The following is a 19,464-nucleotide window of genomic DNA, read 5'->3' as shown; positions in this document are numbered from 1 at the left end:
AAAGGAATTGGCTAGGGTTTGTGCCGATGGAGTGGGCTCAGTGTCCTTTTTCAGTATTTGTGTTGTGTCGGTTATGGTGTTACTGAGGGATTTTCAGATAGTAATAGCAAATGCCTGTCCATGGGGCCAGATACAGCAGGTGTTGAACTTTTTGGTTTAATTTTTCTTTTCCCCATATTCAGATCAGAAAATCAAAAGTACAGTAATTATAAAAGTAAATAACCAACTTGGATTCCAGCTCCCCGGCTCCTCGTGGCTCCAAGGGGCTCTGCCCCTTTGGCCACACCCTGCGGCCGCAACCGCGGCTGAACTTTAAAGTGTTGGAGAAGGACACGGTGACGTCAGGGGTCCGTCTCTGTCGATGCCTGCAGGCGGGTGCAAAGAAATGCAGAACCGCTGCTGCAGGAGACCAGGGAACACTCAAAAAACTTCCTCTTATTTCTCCCTCCGGGTCAGTAACAGCTCCCTGGATAACCGCGGCAGCGGCTGAACTTTAAAGTGTTGGAGACGGACCCGGTGACGTCAGGGGTCCGTCTTTGTCGATGCCTGCGGGCGGGTGCAAAGAAACGCCGAACCGCTGCTGCAGGAGACCAGGGAACACTCAAAAAGCCTTCTCTTATTTCTCCCTCCGGGTCAGTAACAGCTTCCCCTACTCGAGATCTTATTCCCATTTCTTACTTGAAAAGAGCGATCTATCATATATGAATTAAGCCATTTGAGGACTGTACCACCCACCCCGAGATCTTTCAATCCTAACAACAATTTCTGAAGGTCTACTTAGTCAAAAGCTCCTGATATATCTAAAGATATTAGACATCCAAGTTTATTAAAATTTTTGATAAAATGCTAATCATTACTTCTAAGCATTTTAAATTAAAAATGGGGGAACGAGAGAGAAACTAAAACAATGCAAATAAAATGGACTATATAACAAATCAATATATGACGTACAATGAAACAAAAGGAAAGAGGGGAGAACTACAATATTAAGAGAAAAGAACACATTAAAGTTAAGAACCGAGGGGATGGGAAGAGATCAGTTTAAATAGAACTGAATGCTACGTGGACCAGATCAGATTTCATAAGCGTCTTTAAAAAGAAAGCATTTTAAATTTTCTTTGAATTTTTCTAATTACTGTATTTTTCGCTCCATAAGACGCACATGACCATAAATTTAGAGGAGGAAAATAAGAAAAAAACCCATGCTGAACCAAATTCTCCCTGCCAGGCTCTGTACCCTGTCCCCTTTCTGGTGGTCTAGTGGTAGGCAGAGGCAGGGACAGGGCAGGCAGGCCTAGTGGCCTAGTGACAGGCAGGGCCCCCCATCCCATCATTGTGTATGAGAGGTTATCTACAATTTCTTTTGTGATGTCGTTTAAGGGTATAAGGATGGATATGTCGTCGGCGTAAATGTAGTGTATTAAATTTAATTTTTGTAGTAGGTGGCCTAAGGAGGCGATATAGATATTGAAAAGTGTGGGTGATAGGGGGGAACCTTGAGGCACGCCTGATGGGTTTTTCCATGGTTTGGAGTAGTTTCCATTGCCAATTACTCTGTAGGATCTGTTTGTTAGGCAGGGCCCCCCCAAAGTGCATAATCTTTCTTCTCTTCTTCACTATCCATTTCCTCCCCTTCCATTAAGTATCACATCTCTATATCTTTATTCCTCCCCTTTCCAGCATTATTCCTTGTCCCTATGCTCCCTCCTCCTTCAGAATTTTTTTTGCTCTGTCTCTTTCCCTCCCCTGATTGCCCTGGTTTTTATGCTGAATTGTCATTTCCTTCCTCCTGTACTCCTCAACCCCATCCCGAAACAGACAGGTAGGTAAGGGAAGGGAAGGCACCCCCCCCCCCACTGAGGCAAGCAGGCAGGCAGGCATACCCCCTCCCCATTACTCCCTCCGACCTCTCCCCGTACCTTTATTTCCTCTGGCACAGCTTGACGGGCCCGTTCCTCCATGTCTCGCCCAAACGTGAAGGAAGTCAGAGGAGCAGCGGTAGAGGGAACTGAGGCCCGGATGTGCTGCCCAGCACTGTCATGGGAGAAAGGAGGGAGGAGAGTGGGAGGCCAGAACCAGCCACCACTGCAACTATTGCCATTAATTCTCTCTCTGTCCATCTTATATCTTTCCTCAGCATGTCCCTTTTGTGCTCTTCAGTATCAACATTCCATCTCTTTTCCAGCACCACCATGTCCCTGTCAACCCCTTTTTCCAGCATTGCCCTTCTGAGTACCTATCTCATCCCTTTTCCAGCATCTCTATCTGTGCCCCTGTCCTTCCCCAATGTTCAGACAAAAAAAAGAGAAGAACACCTCACCTTGAGAGAAAAATAGAACAAGAAAGACAAGGAGAGTAGTCCTTTCAGCCAAAACAATCTTTATTCAAGAACATTCTTGAATAAAGATTGCTTTGGCTGAAAGGACTGCTCCTCTTGCCTTTCTTGTTCTTCCCTGATGTTTACAATCTACCCTATCCTTTTTCAGCATTGCCTGTCTCTGTATGCTTATCTACCCCCTTTCAGCATTGCTCCCCTCTATGTGTCTATCTCACCTCCCCTTTTTCAGCATTGCCCCCCTGTAGCCAGCAACTTTCTACTCCCCCACAGTATGGCATCTCTCCCCATCTATTTCCCTCACTCACTCTCTTTCTTCTCCCACCCCCAGTGAGTCCTGCACTCTGTCACTCTTCCTCCCCTCTTTCCAATGGACCACTGTACTTTTTTTTTTAGCATCTTTGACAACTCAGCAGCAATTAAGACAGGCGACTGGTATTGGGGCCTTCCCTCTGCAAGTCCCACCTGCTTTAGTTCAACTTCCTGTTTCTGCATAGGCGGGACTGACAGCCTGTCCTTATCACCAAGGACACTAAATAAAAAATGTATGGAGGGTCTACACACACAGTTTACCCGATTTCTTATACCTCCACTTCAGCTACTTAAATCTGAAAACTGATCTTGAAACAGATGAATGCACTGACTGATTGTAAGCAAACTACTTTTCTTTGGAAGACATTTGTTAGTATGAGCAAACATACTTGGCCTCTATGTCAGCTTTCTCCCGAACTGCATGAGCCATCTGCTCCATCTCAGAATACTTCTTCTTGGCCTTAACCAGCTCCTTCACTGTCTCTTGCAATTCGGTCTGGATCTTTGTCAACTGATCCACACACTGTCAAACAAAGTAAAAACAATACTATTAGAGGCCTGTAAACCGACCCCAAAAAGCACAGTTACTTACTGTAACAGGTGTTATCCGGAGACAGCAAGCAGATATTCTCACATGTGGGTGACGTTATCCACAAAGCCCAGTAAGGACTGTATTAAAAGTGAATTGCCACTAAGTTTTAAGAAACTTTTTGAATGCTCGCAACGCGTATGTGCGTGTGCCTTCCCGCCTGATGCCAGCACGTGGTACCTCAGTTCCGTAAGCAAGCTAAGAAGCCAACCAGGAGGTGGGAGGGATGTGACATATCTGCCTGCTGTCTCTGGATAACACCCGTTACAGTAAGTAACTGTGCTTTATCCTAGGATAAGGAGGCAGCATATTTTCACATGTGGGACTCCCTAGCTGAACATAATGGGATGGAGAAAGAGTTGGCCATTAAAAAGAAAATTAATTCTGTAACACTGTTTGGCCCAGGTGCCTAAGGCCCCTCCCATAGGAGGGGGTTCTGGCAGGAGGGAGTGGGCATACCTCCTGTCAGTGATTTAAAGGGGGAGGTGGCAGAAGGAATTGGGCACTCCTCCTGCTGGGGACATTCGGGGGGAGGAGGCTTACGGCAGGAAAGAGTGGGCATCCCTCCTGCTGGGGGATGTCTCAAGGGGTGGCAGCAAGAGGGAATGGGCACATCACTTGCCGCAGACATTTTGGGAAGGGGGGACTATGGAGGTTTCAGCAGGAGGGACTGGGCATCCCTCCTGCTGGGGGAAGTCTCGGGGAGGGGTAGCGGCAGGAGGAACTGGGCACTTCTCCTGCTGCAGACATTCAGGGGTGGGGGGGCGCGGCTTCGGGGGTTACAAAAGGAAGAACTGGGCATGACTTCGCGAGGTGGGGGGGGACGGGTTCCCTGTTACGACTGCTAAATTGATTACAACAGGGAGATTCCCTTACCACGATCAGTTCAGCGGCTGCATATATTTGAAATGTAGATCAGCATTTTTCTGGCCTACATTTCAGGTGCCTATTGCAGCCCTAGGGAGGTGCCTAGGACCACCTAAGCTCACCTAAAGCCACTTCCGAGCAAAACCATGCCCACGCCTAGCCTTGGGCAAGCTTAAGAAGCCCTACGCATCTCACTAGACTCACGAAAACGCCTATAATGTAGGCAGTCTGCCTCGGGTGTTCTTTTTAAAAAATGTGCATCCTTATAGGCTGGTTAGACAGCGGCAGAATGCCTACTGCCGCCTACAATCGGGACACCATTTCTAGAATTTACCCCTTGCTGAATACTCTTGAAGCCTTCAGGCCGAATGGCAGAACTTTGTAATGGAAGTGTTGATGAACTATGTGAAACGCAGAAACGTTCTGTCAACAGAATGTATGGATATATGAATGTAAGCCTCTAGAAGAGGGTATAAAGTTCCTAGAGATAGTATGCAAAACTTTTCTTTGATTAGGTATTTGTTTACATCTCGGGGTCGAGAATTAGTTGAAGACCTCCCATTTTCTTTGGGATTAGAAATATCTGGAGTAGATCCTCTGATTTTTCTGAGGAGGAGGAACTACTTCTATGGCATTTAGTTGAAGCAGAGCTTCTATTTCCTGAAGAAGAAGGGATGTCAGTTGTGATGTGAAAGAGGACTCTCTTGGAGGGTGATTTGGAGGTATGGATATGATATGGAGAGAGTAGCATAACATAACATTGTGCTTATTAACCGTGTAACCAGAAGTTCAACGCGGTAAAAAGTTACAAAAGTAAACATATTGCATAAAATAAGACGGTTCATTAAACAGTCAGATATTTAGAAAAAATATTGTTATTTTCTAAAATGTCCATAAGAGTGGGTAGTAAGCAACAGTATTTGGAATTCGTTATCATGAAGAGCTGCCTGAGATGCCAAAGTATGATTAAGAAATTTCTTACTCCTGCAACCCTGGACAGATGGAAAATTAAACAAAGGATGAGTTCTTCTATTGTGTCTTTATGATGCTAAAGAAAATCTATTAACTAAGTAGGAAGGAGCTATGCCATAAACAGTCTTGTAACAGAAACAGTCTAATATAAACAACACCCGGGCTTCCATTGGCAGCCAATGCAATTCACAGTAAAAGAGTGTAACATGATCAAATTTCTTCAGGCCATAAATCATTCTGACCGCTGTATTCTGCATTATTGTAAGTCTTGCTAATTCTTTCTTGGCGACTGTCAGGTAGATAATATTACAGTAATCGTGAAGACTCAGTAGTAACGCTTGAACCAGTAGTCTAAAAGCAGTAAATTCAAAATAAGATCTAATTGTTCGTAATTTCCATAACGTGAAATGACATTTATGTACTACAGTAACCCTTCCTTGTTGACCTTGAGGACTCCGTCATGATGAGAGCCCAATTGTAGTCGACCTCCGATAGGTTGGGGAAGAGGCTGAGAGGGAGATATGGTGGCCATGCTCTCTAGAAGTATGTTAAAAAGACTGATCTGGCTTTTGAGAAGCCGAAGACTGGGTCTTATGAGGTCGCTGCTACTTTTGTCTTTTCTATGGGGGAAGCTTGGAAGATGATGTTGCAGGACTAAGAAGCAGATTTTGGAGCAGACTTAGATGATTGACTCCTAGACTTTGATCTATTCAAAGAATTCCAATTCTGCTCATGCCGAGTCAGTTTTTGAGTAGCAGCTTCTATCCTATTGCTGAAGAGTTCTTCACCCAGGCATGGAATGTTGGCTAAATGATCTTGAAGATTAATATCTATGTCAGAGACCCATAGCCAAGCAAGATGTCTCATAGCAACAGGCATGGAAGATGCTCTGGATGACATTTCAAAAGCATTTAAATGCCATCCTTGCCAGGAGACTGAGTCTGAGAGGAATCAGAGTAGTCTGCTGAAAATCTGTAAGATGTTCTGAGGGAAGAGGAAATCCGCGAACAGGAGAAGTTACTAATGGAGTCCAGTACCAACGAACAGATCAAGGAGCTAGAGCGATTCATTGAGGAAGCCCACCAGCAACATGTGAAGGCTCCAGGGCTGGAGAGCTGTACCCAAGCAACCCAGGAAGAAGGCCTAGACGAAACAAGAGGAGACACCACTACAATTACTGATGGGTCTGAAGCAGAGACAGTGGGTGACCATTCACTTAGAGGAAGAAGGAGACTGCATGGGGATGTATCACAGGAGAGAGAAGAACAGCCCTACACCATGGATGTGGACTTACGACTCCCATGGAACCCCCGAATAAAGAAGATGGGGATCATCGTAGGAGACTCCATTATACAACATGTGGACAGTTACACCGCAGGAGGAAGAGAGGATAGACTCGTCACTTGCCTGCCCGGAGCAAGAGTGAAAGATGTGGCCAACAGGATCACCAGAATCATAGACAATGCAGGAGGAGAGGACACTGCTCTGCTTATCCACGTGGGAACCAATGATGTGAGCAGACGGAAGTATGACAGGGAAGAAATGAAGGGCCAGCTCCGCTCACTCGGAAGAAAACTGAAAGTAAGGGAGGTGAAGATGGCTTTCTCCGAGATCCTCCCGGTACCAAGAGCGGATGAGAAGAGGCAAGAGGAACTGCGAGAGATCAACGCCTGGATGAGAAGATGGTGCGAGGAACAAGGCTTTGACTTCGTGCGCAACTGGACGGCGTTTTGGGGAAGAAACAGGTACTACAGAAGAGACAGATTACACCTCACCAAGAAAGGAGCAAGAATATTGGCAGGCAACATGAAGAGGGCCATTGAGAAGGCTTTAAACTAAAGGTCAGGGGAAAGCCGACAGTCGACCACCAGTCGATGGCCCGGGCGATGAAATGCCCCGAAAAAGGAACTACGGACAACAAATCAGACATGGGGGAGAAGAGCACAAAGCAAACGAGGGATACAAAGTAGGAGCACAGACAGATACCTGGGAAGACACAGTAGGGGCTGCAAAGCTTAGAAAGCCCAAGAAGGGATCACAAAGGGAACTGAAATGTATGTACACGAATGCTAGGAGCTTAAGAAACAAAATGGGAGAGTTAGAGACAATAGCAAGACGCGACGAACTAGAAATCATTGGTATAACAGAAACATGGTGGAATGATGAAAATGAATGGGATACAGTACTGCAGGGATACAAGCTATACAGAAGGGACAGAACAGGGCAGAAAGGAGGAGGTATTGCCCTTTATGTTCAAGAAGGAACAGAATCTGTTAGAGAGATGAAGAAGGAGAGGAAAGAGAAGTTGGAGTCCCTCTGGATTACGATTCCTAGACACAACGGTACTGACACAAAAATTGGCCTTTATTATTGACCCCCAGGACAGGCGGAGGAGACAGACTCGGAGGACCTGGAGGAGGAAACATCATCCAATATAATTAAGTTTGCTGATGATACAAAACTATGTCGGGCGGTTGGAACTCAAAGGGACTGCGAGGACCTCCAAAAGGATCTGTACCAGCTGGAAACTTGGGCAAACAAGTGGCAGATGAACTTTAACATAAACAAATGCAAGGTGATGCACCTAGGAAAGAAAAATAAAGAACATGAGTATATGATGATGGGGGTGAAGTTAGCAAAATGCAAACAAGAAAGGGATTTGGGGGTACTGATTGACAGCACCCTTAAACCATCGGTACAATGTGCGGTGGCGGCAAAGAAAGCAAACAGGATGTTGGGCATAATTAAGAAGGGGATTACGAGTAGATCGGAAGAGGTCATAATGCCGCTTTACAGAACAATGGTCAGACCGCATTTAGAATACTGTGTTCAACACTGGTCTCCATACCTTAAGAAAGATATAACTCTGCTGGAGAGAGTGCAGAAGCGAGCCACGAAACTCGTCAAAGGGATGGAGCATTTGGATTACAAAGATCGACTCAGGAAACTGGGACTGTTTACCCTCGAGAAGAGAAGATTGAGGGGGGATATGATAGAGACTTTTAAAATATTAAAAGGATTTGATAAAATGGACCAAGAAACAGCATTACTAACATTTTCAAATGTGACACGGACTAGAGGACATAGCCTGAAACTGAGTGGCAGTAGGTTCAGGACAAATGTCGGGAAGTTCTGTTTCGCGCAGCGCGTGGTGGGTGCTTGGAATGCACTCCCCGGGGAGGTTGTGGAGGAGACTACTGTACTGGGATTCAAGCGCAAGTTGGATACACACCTGCTTGCATATCATATTGAGGGATACGGTAATTCTGGGTCTCCAAAAAAGAGTACTTAAATGGGCCGCCGCGGGTGCGGATCGCTGGACTAGATGGACCTCGGTCTGATCCGGCGAAGGTGTTTCTTTTGTTCTTATGTAAATAATAGAGGAAATCAAACAAGGATGTAAGACAGGCAATGTAATGATCATGGGAGACTTCAACTTCCCGGGGATAGACTAGAACCTGGGAACCTCAAACTGCGGCAAAGAAACAAAGTTCCTAGAAATGATAGGGGACTGCTTCCTAGAACAAATGGTGGTAGAGCCGATGAGGGGGAATGCCACCTTGGACTTGGTCCTAAATGGCATTACTGGTCAGACTAAAGAAGTAGAAATCACGGTCCCGCTAGGGACGAGCGATCACAACATGATCAACTTTAAACTCAAAATAGGGAAGGGGAAACATATCAAAACCTTAACCACGACCCTCAACTTTAAGAAAGGAAGATATGATAGCATAAGAGCCATGGTAAAAAAAACGGCTCAAGAAAAGAATGTACACAATTAAAACGGTAGATCAGGCATGGTCCCTATTGAAAAATACTATCACGGAAGCACAAAATCTCTATATTCCGCAGATATCCAAAGGACGGAAAAATAAAACCAAAGGAGAACCAGCATGGCTTACTAAAGAGGTGAAGGATGCTGTAAGAGAAAAGAAGAACTCCTTTAAAAAATGGAAACGCGAAAGAACAACCGAAGCTTGGAACAGCCACAAAGATGATCAAAAGAAATATCACAAGGCGGTGAGGGATGCCAAAAGGGTCTATGAGGAGAAAATAGCGCAAGAGGCCAAAAACTTCAAGCTCTTTTTTAGATACGTAAAAGGGAAAAAACCTGCAAAAGAGGCAGTGGGTCCACTGGACGACCAGGGAAGAAAAGGGTACATCAAAGAAGACAAACAAATTGCAGACAGATTCTTTGCATCTGTCTTTACAAAGGAAGACATTACATCAATACCTGAAACAGTGAAAGTGTTCAAGGGAGAAATAGAGGACAGCCTCACTACAGTAGAAGTGGATTTGGACCAGATATACTATCAGATCGACAAACTTAAAAGTAACAAATCCCCTGGACCGGATGGAATTCATCTGAGAGTATTAAAGGAACTGAAGGTAGAAATCGGAGAACTACTGCAAAACCTTGCTAACCTGTCAATTAGAACTGGACAGATACCGGACGACTGGAAGATAGCGAACGTCACCCCAATTTTCAAAAAAGAATCAAGAGGGGAACCGGGCAACTACAGACCGGTGAGATACCGGACAGATACCGGACGACTGGAAGATAGCGAACGTCACCCCAATTTTCAAAAAAGAATCAAGAGGGGAACTAGGCAACTACAGACCGGTGAGTCTTACGTCTGTCCCTGGAAAGATGGTTGAAGCACTGATTAAAGATAACATAGTCCGGCACTTGGATACACACGACCTGATGAGAGCCAGTCAACATGGCTTCAGGAAAGGGAAGTCATGCTTGACAAATTTACTACAATTCCTTGAAAAAGTAAACAAACAAATCGATAACGGGAAGCCAGTAGACATAATATACTTGGACTTCCAGAAAGTGTTCAACAAAGTTCCACACGAAAGACTTCTCAGGAATTACAAAGCCTCGGAATAGAGGGAGACATACTAAGGTAGATAGGCAAATGGCTGGAAAACAGAATGCAGAGGATGAGTATAAATGGAAAGCTCTCAGACTGGGAGAAAGTGACTAGCGGTGTGCCCCAGGGCTCGGTTCTTGGGCCCATCTTATTTAATATTTTCATCAACGACCTAGAAGTCCAGTGAAATCATCAAGTTTGCAGACGACACAAAGTTATGTCGGGCAATCAGATCACAAAAGGACAGCAAGGAACTACAAAGAGATCTGAGCCAGTTATAGAGATGGGCAGAGAAATGGCAGATGAAGTTTAATGTGGAAAAATGCATTTGGGCAGAAAGAACAAGGAGCATGAGTATAGCATGTCAGGTGCAACCCTGGGTAAGAGCGAACAAGAATAGGACCTGGGGGTACTGATAGATAGGACCCTGAAGCTGTCAGCGCAATGTGTGGTGGCGGCAAGGAAAGCAAATAGAATGTTGGGCATGATAAAGAAGGGAATCACGAGTAGATAAGAGAGGTAGAGAATGACACGGGGAGCGATCCCCGCAGGGAGCCGCGGCGTGGCGGCGGTTTGGCTGCGGGTTATGGAGACTCCATAGCCAAATCGCCGCAGACACGGGGACAAAAGTTTTCACCGCCCGCAAAAACGGTGAAAAGATTTGTCCCCGCAGGCCAATGTACCCCCTTCTAAGTACCGCTATTTACCTTGTCTTCACCGTGTGTCTTTGGTTCGGGACCGGGTGTTTGATTTTTTTCCGGCGGCCATGTTTGTCTCCGCCATGTGGTCTGTCTCCTCCAACTCTCTACCCGACTTGCACGTTGCCGCATTGACTCCGCCCCCCAATATACTGGCTCCTCATTTGATTCGTGGCATCCCCTGCCGGCTCAAGAGCTGTGAGGAGCTGTGCCTAGCGATTGCTCTGCTGATTCGCGGCGTCCCCTGCCGGCTCAAGAGCTGTGATCAGCTGATCAGGAAGAGGAGCTGTGCCTAGCGATTGCTCTGCTAAGCAAGTACCAGGCACAGCCCCTCTCCTCTTTTACTGTACAAATAGCATGCTAGTTGTGTGAGCATAGCCTGGTAAAAGGAAATCCCATTCCCAGACCAGGAAATCAGCCATTTTCGGTAACCTGCAAATGCTTGGCCCTGATGCTTTCCCACCACCTTTAGGAGATATTTAATCCTTTATTTAATTGCAAAAATCCTGAATTACCATAGGAAAATCAGGACCCAATCATTTTTTTGCAGTCTGTTAAATGGACAGTACTATGCAGATCATGCAGTAACAGCCTTTTGTTCATTTCTGCACTGGAAAAAGGATCATTTCATATCCATGTGCAATGTTATTGCGGAGGGGGCCTGGTAATTAGAACCACGAGTCGTCTGTTCTCTTCCCTCTAATACACACCTTGCTCCTTTTCGGTAAAGCCTTAAGTCAGCAAACCTTCCACAAAACGAGATTCATATATCACTGCCTGACATGGAACAAAAGGTAAATTGCATTGCTCAAGAAAAGCAGGAAAGGGAGACCTCAGAGAAAGAATAAATGTATGCTGCGGTGACGGTGACGGGGCGGTGAATGGGGTAGAAGTGGCGGTGACGGAGCGGTGAAAGGGATGGCAGTGGCGGTGACGGGGCGGTGAAGGGAATGGCGGTGACGGGGCGGTGCAGAGGATGGTGGGTCGGGGATGGGGCGGTGACGGGGACAAATTTTTTCCCCGTGTCATTCTCTAAAGAGAGGGTCATAATGCCGCTTTATAGAGCAATGGTCAGACCACACTTGGAATACTGTGTCCAACACTGGTCTCCCTACCTAAAGAAGGATATAAAGCTGCTGGAGAGGGTGCAGAGGCGAGCAATGAAGCTGGTAAAAGGTATGGAGAACTTAAACTACAAAGAACGACTTAGAAAACTGGGACTGTTCTCCCTTGAGAAGAGGAGACTGCGAGGGGATCTGATTGAGACTTTTAAAATAATAAAAGGAATCGACAAGATAGAGCAGGATAAAAAGTTATTTACGATGTCAAATGTGACTAGGACAAGAGGTCATGGACTGAAGCTGAGGGGGGACAAGCCCAGGACAAATGCCAGGAAGTTCTACTTCACACAGTGAGTGGTGGACGCCTGGAACGCTCTCCCGGTGGAGATTGCTGCAGAACCCACCGTTCTAGGATTTAAGGGCAAGTTAGATGCACATCTCCTTGAAAGATGCATAGAAGGATACGGGTGACTAAGTTTTCGCCAGGTTACACCTGGATGGGCCTCCGCGTGAGCAGATCACCGGACTTGATGGACCTAAGGTCTGATCTGGAGATGGCAGTTCTTATGTTCTTAATATACTGTCCAAAGTCAGTCAACATCTTTACAAGATGTTTAAAATAAAATATGCAGAAGTTGTAGTTAAGAACTCTATTGGCCAACATAGAGTTTTGGTAGAGACAGCAACCAAATGTGTCCATAGTATTTGTCCATAGTACGACCCTCACGTCCCCGGTGGTGCAGAAACCCAAGTACTGGAGGATTTTTTTAAGAGTCGATTCCAGAAGCAATGATTGGTGTTGTAGTTGCAGTTTGCCAAACCCAGGGCAATAAATTATTCTGTAGAGTGAATCAATTTTTCTTGGGCTTGCAGTGACAGAAAAAGGAGTCTCCCAGTTTTTAAAGAATGCCTCTATAAGGAGATTATGCAAAGGTAACTTGAGAAGTTCTTTAGGAGGCTCGTCATAATCCAAGGCATCAATGAACTCTGCTTTGGGCTCAGCATCAGTCTCTAATTTGACAGGGAAGTCCTTGCCCAATTGTCTAATGCATTTAGTAAATGAAAGTCCTTCAGGAGGAGATAGATCTGAAGTTTTCTTTTTAAAGATGCATTCAATATTTAATTGAAATGTTAACTGCTCTTTCGTTTTTTGTTGTTTTTTTTTAACTTACCTATTTAGTAGTCTTTCCATTCCTCTTGTGCTTAACCTTTAATTGTTGACTCTTTCCTTTGTAAGATTGTATTTCTTTCCTGCCTTGCCTACTGTGTCATGTATTGAGTTAATTAGGTTTTTTTTTATTATTTTTTTGAAAACTTATCCCTTTATTAATTATGTATGTCTACTTCATGTATATTTTAAATATGTATTTTGCTGATTTGTACATCGCTTAGAATTTGGAATAGGTGATTAATCAAATAATAAATAAACTTGAAACTTGAAGTTATACCATATGACTCAGGAGCAGACAAAGTGGGCTCACACTTTGAGTAAGTATGGTGAAGTGAGAGATCAGAATCAACTGCAGGAACTCCAAGTGACTCCCTGTAAGATGAAGATTGTAGTGGAAGATGATGAGAACGACAAGAAGATGCTCCTCAATGTCTTCGGTACTGATCCGATGAAGATGAAGAGGAGCGATGAGAGGTTCTTTTATCCCTGGAAGTATGGGATCGACGCAATGGAGAGCAGCGGTGCCTCGATGCAGAGCATCGAGTCAATGAATAGCGTCGACGCTGCAATGTCGAGGATCGAGTCTCGATGAGGAGCGGCGATGTCTACTGGAGGATCAATAAGAGGCAGACCAGCGCTTCGATGAAGATCTGGAATTGGTACCTTGTGGTCTCAAGGTGCTATACTTAGGCTGGGCCAGTACAGGAGTTGATGTAAGCACCGGTGTCGAGTGCAATTTAAACATGTCACCAATCTCCCTCTGGAAAAACTTGAGTTGTTAAGAACATAAGCATTGCCTCCGCCGGGTCAGACCATAGGTCCATCCTGCCCGGCAGTCCGCTTCCGCGGCGGCCCAAACAGGTCACGACCTGTCTGAATCACCAGAAGGGGCTCCCTTGCCACCTTGGTTTCTCATTGAAGTCCTATCTTCCCATCGTAGTCCTAACCCTCCGGTCTTGCACATGCACGACCTGTTGGGTTTCTATACTTATTACCTGGTTAGCTTTCTATACCTGTGTTACATCCCAGCACCTCTCTCAGTATCCCAGAAGAGTTGCACCTCTCTCAGTGTTCCTTGAAGAGTTGCACCGGTACCCTTGGCTCAACAGCCAGTACCATCAGTATGACAGGGTGTCAAGGAGTGGGTGACCTTGATAAGGATGCACGCCCTGGAGAGACACAACCTGCAGAGATGAGAGAGCGATGGAATCAACGTTTGGCCTGCATCAAGGGACTCGATGCTTTAGAGGCCTTCAATGCTTGCTGGGAAAAGGATGGGCTTCTTAGCTGGTTTCCCCAATGCTGGAGGCTTGGATTTTTTCCTGGTGTCCATTGCTGAGCCTAACAGCTTCTCTTGTTGGATATGACGATCCTTCAGTGAGCACTTTTGTAAGGTGGAACAGCATGTGCAGGTGTCAACTCGATGCTCAGGGCCCAAACACTGCAAACCCCAACTATGCAGGTCAGTGACTGAAATAGGCCACTGGCATCGACAGCACTTTTTAAAACCAGCCAATGGTTTCGACATGGACAGAAAAATTGTAGCGGCAAAATTAAACTCAACGGTGAGATAGGAAAAAAAGCCTGGCAAGGGAGAACACAAAGGCCAAAAGGCCCAAGTGAAGGAAAAAAAAAAATATATGTATATATATATTTTTTTTTTTTAATTTAAATTTTTCTAAACAAAGAAAATACGGGAGAAATGGCCAAAGGCCACTTGAAGACAAAAAACATTTTATGGGTTAAGGCAATGCAGACTGAACAGAATTCAGAAAAGAAGTACTTTTATGCTCTGCAGAAAACAAAGAACTGAGGTACTGTGAGCTGGTGTTGGGCGGGAAAGCACTTGCGCATGTGGGTATGGGGAGTTGCGACGTTTCTTAAATCTAAAAGTGACAGTTCATTTTTAACATTGTCTGTACCAGGTTCCGTGAATGATGTCACCCACATGTGAGAATATGCTGCCTGCTTGTCCTGGGATAATATAGCTTATTCTCTTGTCATTCAGGGATAGGAAGGGAGGGATGTGGCTGGAACAAAAACTGCAGAGCAATGAAGAGGAGCCCATATTCTCTCTGGTCCAGTCCCCCTCTCTTTCTGGCTATGAAGCAAAATGCATTTTTGGGGCGGGGTAAAAGAGACGAAATATGTAAGATGACAAAAGGAGAGAAGTCAGAACTAAGCAGGAGCAATCTCCTCTGACTTAGTGTGTCAGCTCCAAACTTTCTCTTCATTCAGCCAGGACATGTATGTTGCTTGTTGGGACAGGTGAAATAGTGAGGATATGAATAGCAACAGACCAAGACTATAGCTATGATCCCTACAAGTAATTTATGGGAGGGGGGGGGGGGGTAATATAAATGCTGAGAAGAGAGTGAGGAAGGAGAGGGATGCCTTCCAGGTGAATACCGTCTGTTACCCATCTCCTTGAAATCTGTGTGGCGCAAAAGTTGTGACTCGTCTCACAATTTCAAGTCTTGTGAGACTTAAAACTGCAGGTCTACTCAAACTTCTTATATTGAACAGCTCAATCTTTCAGTGAGCTGAGCTACGAGGAAGGAAGCAGCGTGTTTTCAGTGACAACACAAAAAATAATAATAAAAAGACATGCAGGAGGCAAGAAATCCCTAGCAATTTCTTGGCCTGGGATTTGTCAAACTTTGTCCTAAACCATCTCCTTGGAGCAATTTGTTCTTAATGTTATACAAACAATCATCCCAGTTCTCTACCATGACATCAATATCAGACCAAAGAAGATGTCTAAAAGCCTCTCCTACTAATTATGTAAAAGACTCGGCGCTGGATTCTCAAAACTCACCAGTAAAATCTAGCAGGTCGATGTAGTGGCCATAGTAGGAGTGATTTTTCTTTTACTGGCGATTCTCAGCATAATAGCATTCCTCCCGCTGCCGGGATGCTTGATGTCGGTGACGAGAGGGAGTGGGCATCCCTCCTGGCGGTATCCGATTTGGGGGTTTGTTTGGTTGATTTAATTTGTGGTCTTATTCAGTCCAATGTTTGTTCATTATTTTTGCTTTAACATTTCTATCCGTTTGATTGTTCCCTGAACAAATCTGATACAGTAATACCTTGGTATATTCAACTACAAAGCCTACCTAAACAAGCCAGAATGTAATATAAATTGTATTGTTTAATATTCAAAATTGTTCAGGGAACTGCACAGCCTTTTTATGTATAGACTAATCACTTTAATTCTACTAAAAGATATGAGATGCAAAATCAGCTGAAATTAGTATATCTAAGAAAAAGGACCATTTAAATTAAATTATGGAGCATGTATGGTTGGGCAGATTGGATGGACCATTCAGGTCTCTTTATCTGCCATCATTTACTATGTTACAATATGTAATGGTATTTAAATATAGGATAATTTTTTGTCACTTTCTTATCAAGCAGCAAAAATGTAGAATATATTACCTATAAGACAATTTGCAAATTATGATGTTTTCAGGAAATCTGTTAAGACAAATTGTCCAGGATCATAGAACTCTGCAGAACATTTCTTCAGGACTGAGGGACCCCATAAATAGACCACCAATGAAAATGCAAAGCTACCTACTTGACACAATCCTGCTTGTAGATGGGAGATTATTTAATCACACTGTGAATGATTTTCAATAAAATCTTTTATGTTTAAGTGAAATATGTGAAATTTTATGCAAAATAATGCAAATATGGTACATAACTGGCACAGAAGATTGAAAACTTTTCCACAGGAAAACAGGACTGTGATAATAAAGTAGTGCAGAAGAATTATCTTGGAGAAAATATCTTCCCAGCACTCAGAGCTAGCAAGGCTTTAACTTACCGTTAGCAATACTCTTCAATATCTCCCTAAATACGGGAAGAGTCCCCCTGGACTGGAAAACTGCCAACGTGGTTCCTCTACACAAAAAGGGTTGCAGAGCGGAGGCCGCGAATTACAGACCAGTAAGTCTCATATCAATAGTGTGTAAACTCATGGAAACTCTACTTAAAGGGAAATTAGACAAGATATTGGATGAGGGGAATCTGAGGGATCCCTGTCAACATGGATTCACTAGGGGCAGGTCATGCCAGTCCAATCTCATCTCATCAGCTTCTTTGATTGGGTGACAGGAAAGCTGGACTCGGGAGAGTCTCTGGACATAGTATACTTGGATTTCAGTAAAGCTTTTGATAGTGTCCCACACCGTAGACTATTAAACAAGATGAAATCGATGGGGTTAGGTGAGAAACTAACGGCGTGGGTCAACGATTGGCTGAGTGGAAGACTTCAGAAAGTGGTGGTCAATGGCACCCTCTCTGAGACATCGGAGGTGACTAGCGGAGTGCCGCAGGGCTCAGTCCTGGGACCATCCCTTTTTAACATATTCATAAGAGACTTGACCCAAGGGCTTCAGGGTAAAGTAGCGCTGTTCGCCGACGACGCCAAACTGTGTAATATAGTGGGTGGAAGCAATCCCACGGATGGTATGACGCAGGATCTGATCAAGTTGGAAAACTGGTCCACGACATGGCAGCTGGGCTTCAACGCTAAGAAGTGTAAAGTCATGCATCTCGGCAGCAGAAATCCATGCAGAACATACATACACCTTGAATGGAGAAACACTAGCTAGGACTTCAGAAGAACGGGACTTGGGAGTGATCATCAGTGCAGACATGAAGGCTGCCAAAAAGTGGAGAAGGCCTCATCCAAGGCAAGGCAAATGATGGGATGTATCAATAGAAGCTTCGTCAGCCACAAACCTGAAGTCATAATGCCACTGTATAGAACCATGGTGAGACCTCATCTGGAGTGCAATTCTGGAGGCCACATTACCGTAAAGATGTGCTTCGAGCTGAGTCGGTCCAGCGAATGGCCACTAGGAAGGTCTCTGGACTCAAGGGTCTCTCATACAAGGAAAGACTGGGCAAGTTGCAGCTCTACTCTCTAGAGGAGCGCAGGGAAAGGGGTAACATGATTGAGACTTTTAAGTACGTCACAGGTCATGTCGAGGTGGAAAACGATATATTCCTTCCCAAGGGACCCTCAGTCACAAGGGGGCACCCGCTCAAACTCAGAGGAGGGAAATTTAGTGGTGACATCAGGAAGTATTTCTTCACAGAAAGAGTGGTAGATCACTGGAACAAACTTCCGGTGCAGGTAATCAAGGCCACAAGCATGCTCGACTTTAAGAATAAATGGGACATCCACGTGGGATCCCTACGTGGGTCGAGCAGCACTCAGACTTGATGGGGTGGGTCAGTAGAGTGGGCAGACTTGATGGGCTGTAGCCCTTTTCTGCCGTCACCTTTCTATGTTTCTATGTTTCTATCTGGAGCATGCAGAGGGCTTGGAGGGAAGGGGCTTTGAGGAAGAAACAGAAAAAGTATAAACATGTTTTCAAATAGACAATACCTTTTTCAATTGCTGTTCTTTGTAATTCTTTACAGTTCTAGCAGGCTCTGAAATCAGATTCTTGTAGTTTTCACAGATGTTGATCCGAGACTGGGTAACCTGCATTGTGCCTTCTAAGAATGATTTCCAAACAGCATATATGTGTCTAAAATCAAACATACATTTTATGAGAGAGAAAATAAAGCTTTACAGTGTGATCAGTCTTAAAAATTAATGTTTACAGCAAGACATAATTTCTTCTTCAAACTGACTTGAGATTTAAATCTTTGACTGACCAAAGCACAGTATCTAGCAGTGGGGTTTAGGTACAGCTGAAGAATAAGATGCATCCTGAAAATTATTACTTGGTTTAAAAGCAAGGCTTCAATGTCTTATGTTAAAGCATATAAGTATCGGCATCCAAAGCATACCAAATTCTAAACTGCCCTCAAAATGTTTGAAATGGAAGATTAGGGTCTTACCTTGCTAATCTTCTTTCTTGTAAACAGGAATATCAGTCTTGACCAACGGGTATTTACCCTCCTTTACTGTGAAGTCTGTAGAGAGCCCAATTTACATATTTTTATGTTCCTCCTCCTCTCATTCTGTGCTGTGCTGATTTCTTCAGTCTGTATCAAAGCAGTTAGTCATCCCTAGAGTGTGTACAAAGAGAAGAAACACAGGGATTCTCCCCGAGACAACACAAGTCTGTTCTGCTCAACAAAAAGCAGTATATAAACAGCGCTGATCTCCTGTATCTTGTTCACATTGTAACACCCTGTTTCTTATTCACATTGTAATATACTGTATCTTACTCTTATTGTAATTATCTTCCTGTAAGCAGCTCTGAACTCTTGTACCTTGTTCTGAACCCTTCGTTCTGTAACATGACCCAAATCACTTCGCCTCATATTGCTAACTCCTGTATTCTAATAGCCTGTATATTCTTGCAAGCTACCCAACCAGTTGTATCTTTACAGCCATATCTTTTTGCAAACTGCCCCATACTGATTTACCCTGTTTCAATCCAATGTATCTTAGATATCCTGTTCCAAAGCCAATGTATCTTAGATTCCTGGTCCCAAAGCTGGTATCTTATATCTTGTTCTAAACACATGTATCTTGTTGTAAACACCTGTTCTCCTGCTATAAACTCTGCATGACTCTCATTGTAAACCGCTTTGAACTTAGGGTATAGC

General features: G+C 44.4%; 1 protein-coding gene across 3 annotated transcripts in view; it reads right to left on the bottom strand.

Annotated features, from left to right (window-relative positions):
• Positions 1–19,464, bottom strand: part of FCHSD2 (FCH and double SH3 domains 2) — a 330,943-nt gene that overhangs the window by 184,631 nt on the left and 126,848 nt on the right. For all 3 annotated transcript variants that reach the window (XM_033947792.1, XM_033947791.1, XM_033947793.1), the window contains exons 5-6: positions 18,287–18,431; positions 3,037–3,170 (exon numbers count right to left, since the gene is read on the bottom strand). In XM_033947792.1, the coding sequence (XP_033803683.1) occupies positions 3,037–3,170; positions 18,287–18,431 (279 nt within the window). The remainder of the gene's footprint in view (positions 1–3,036; positions 3,171–18,286; positions 18,432–19,464) is intronic.

Source organism: Geotrypetes seraphini, chromosome 6 (genome assembly GCF_902459505.1).
Source record: "Geotrypetes seraphini chromosome 6, aGeoSer1.1, whole genome shotgun sequence".
NCBI classification, from domain to species: Eukaryota; Metazoa; Chordata; class Amphibia; order Gymnophiona; family Dermophiidae; genus Geotrypetes; species Geotrypetes seraphini.
Note: the sequence above shows the minus strand (reverse complement) of the source record. Positions and strands in the feature narration are given on the sequence as shown.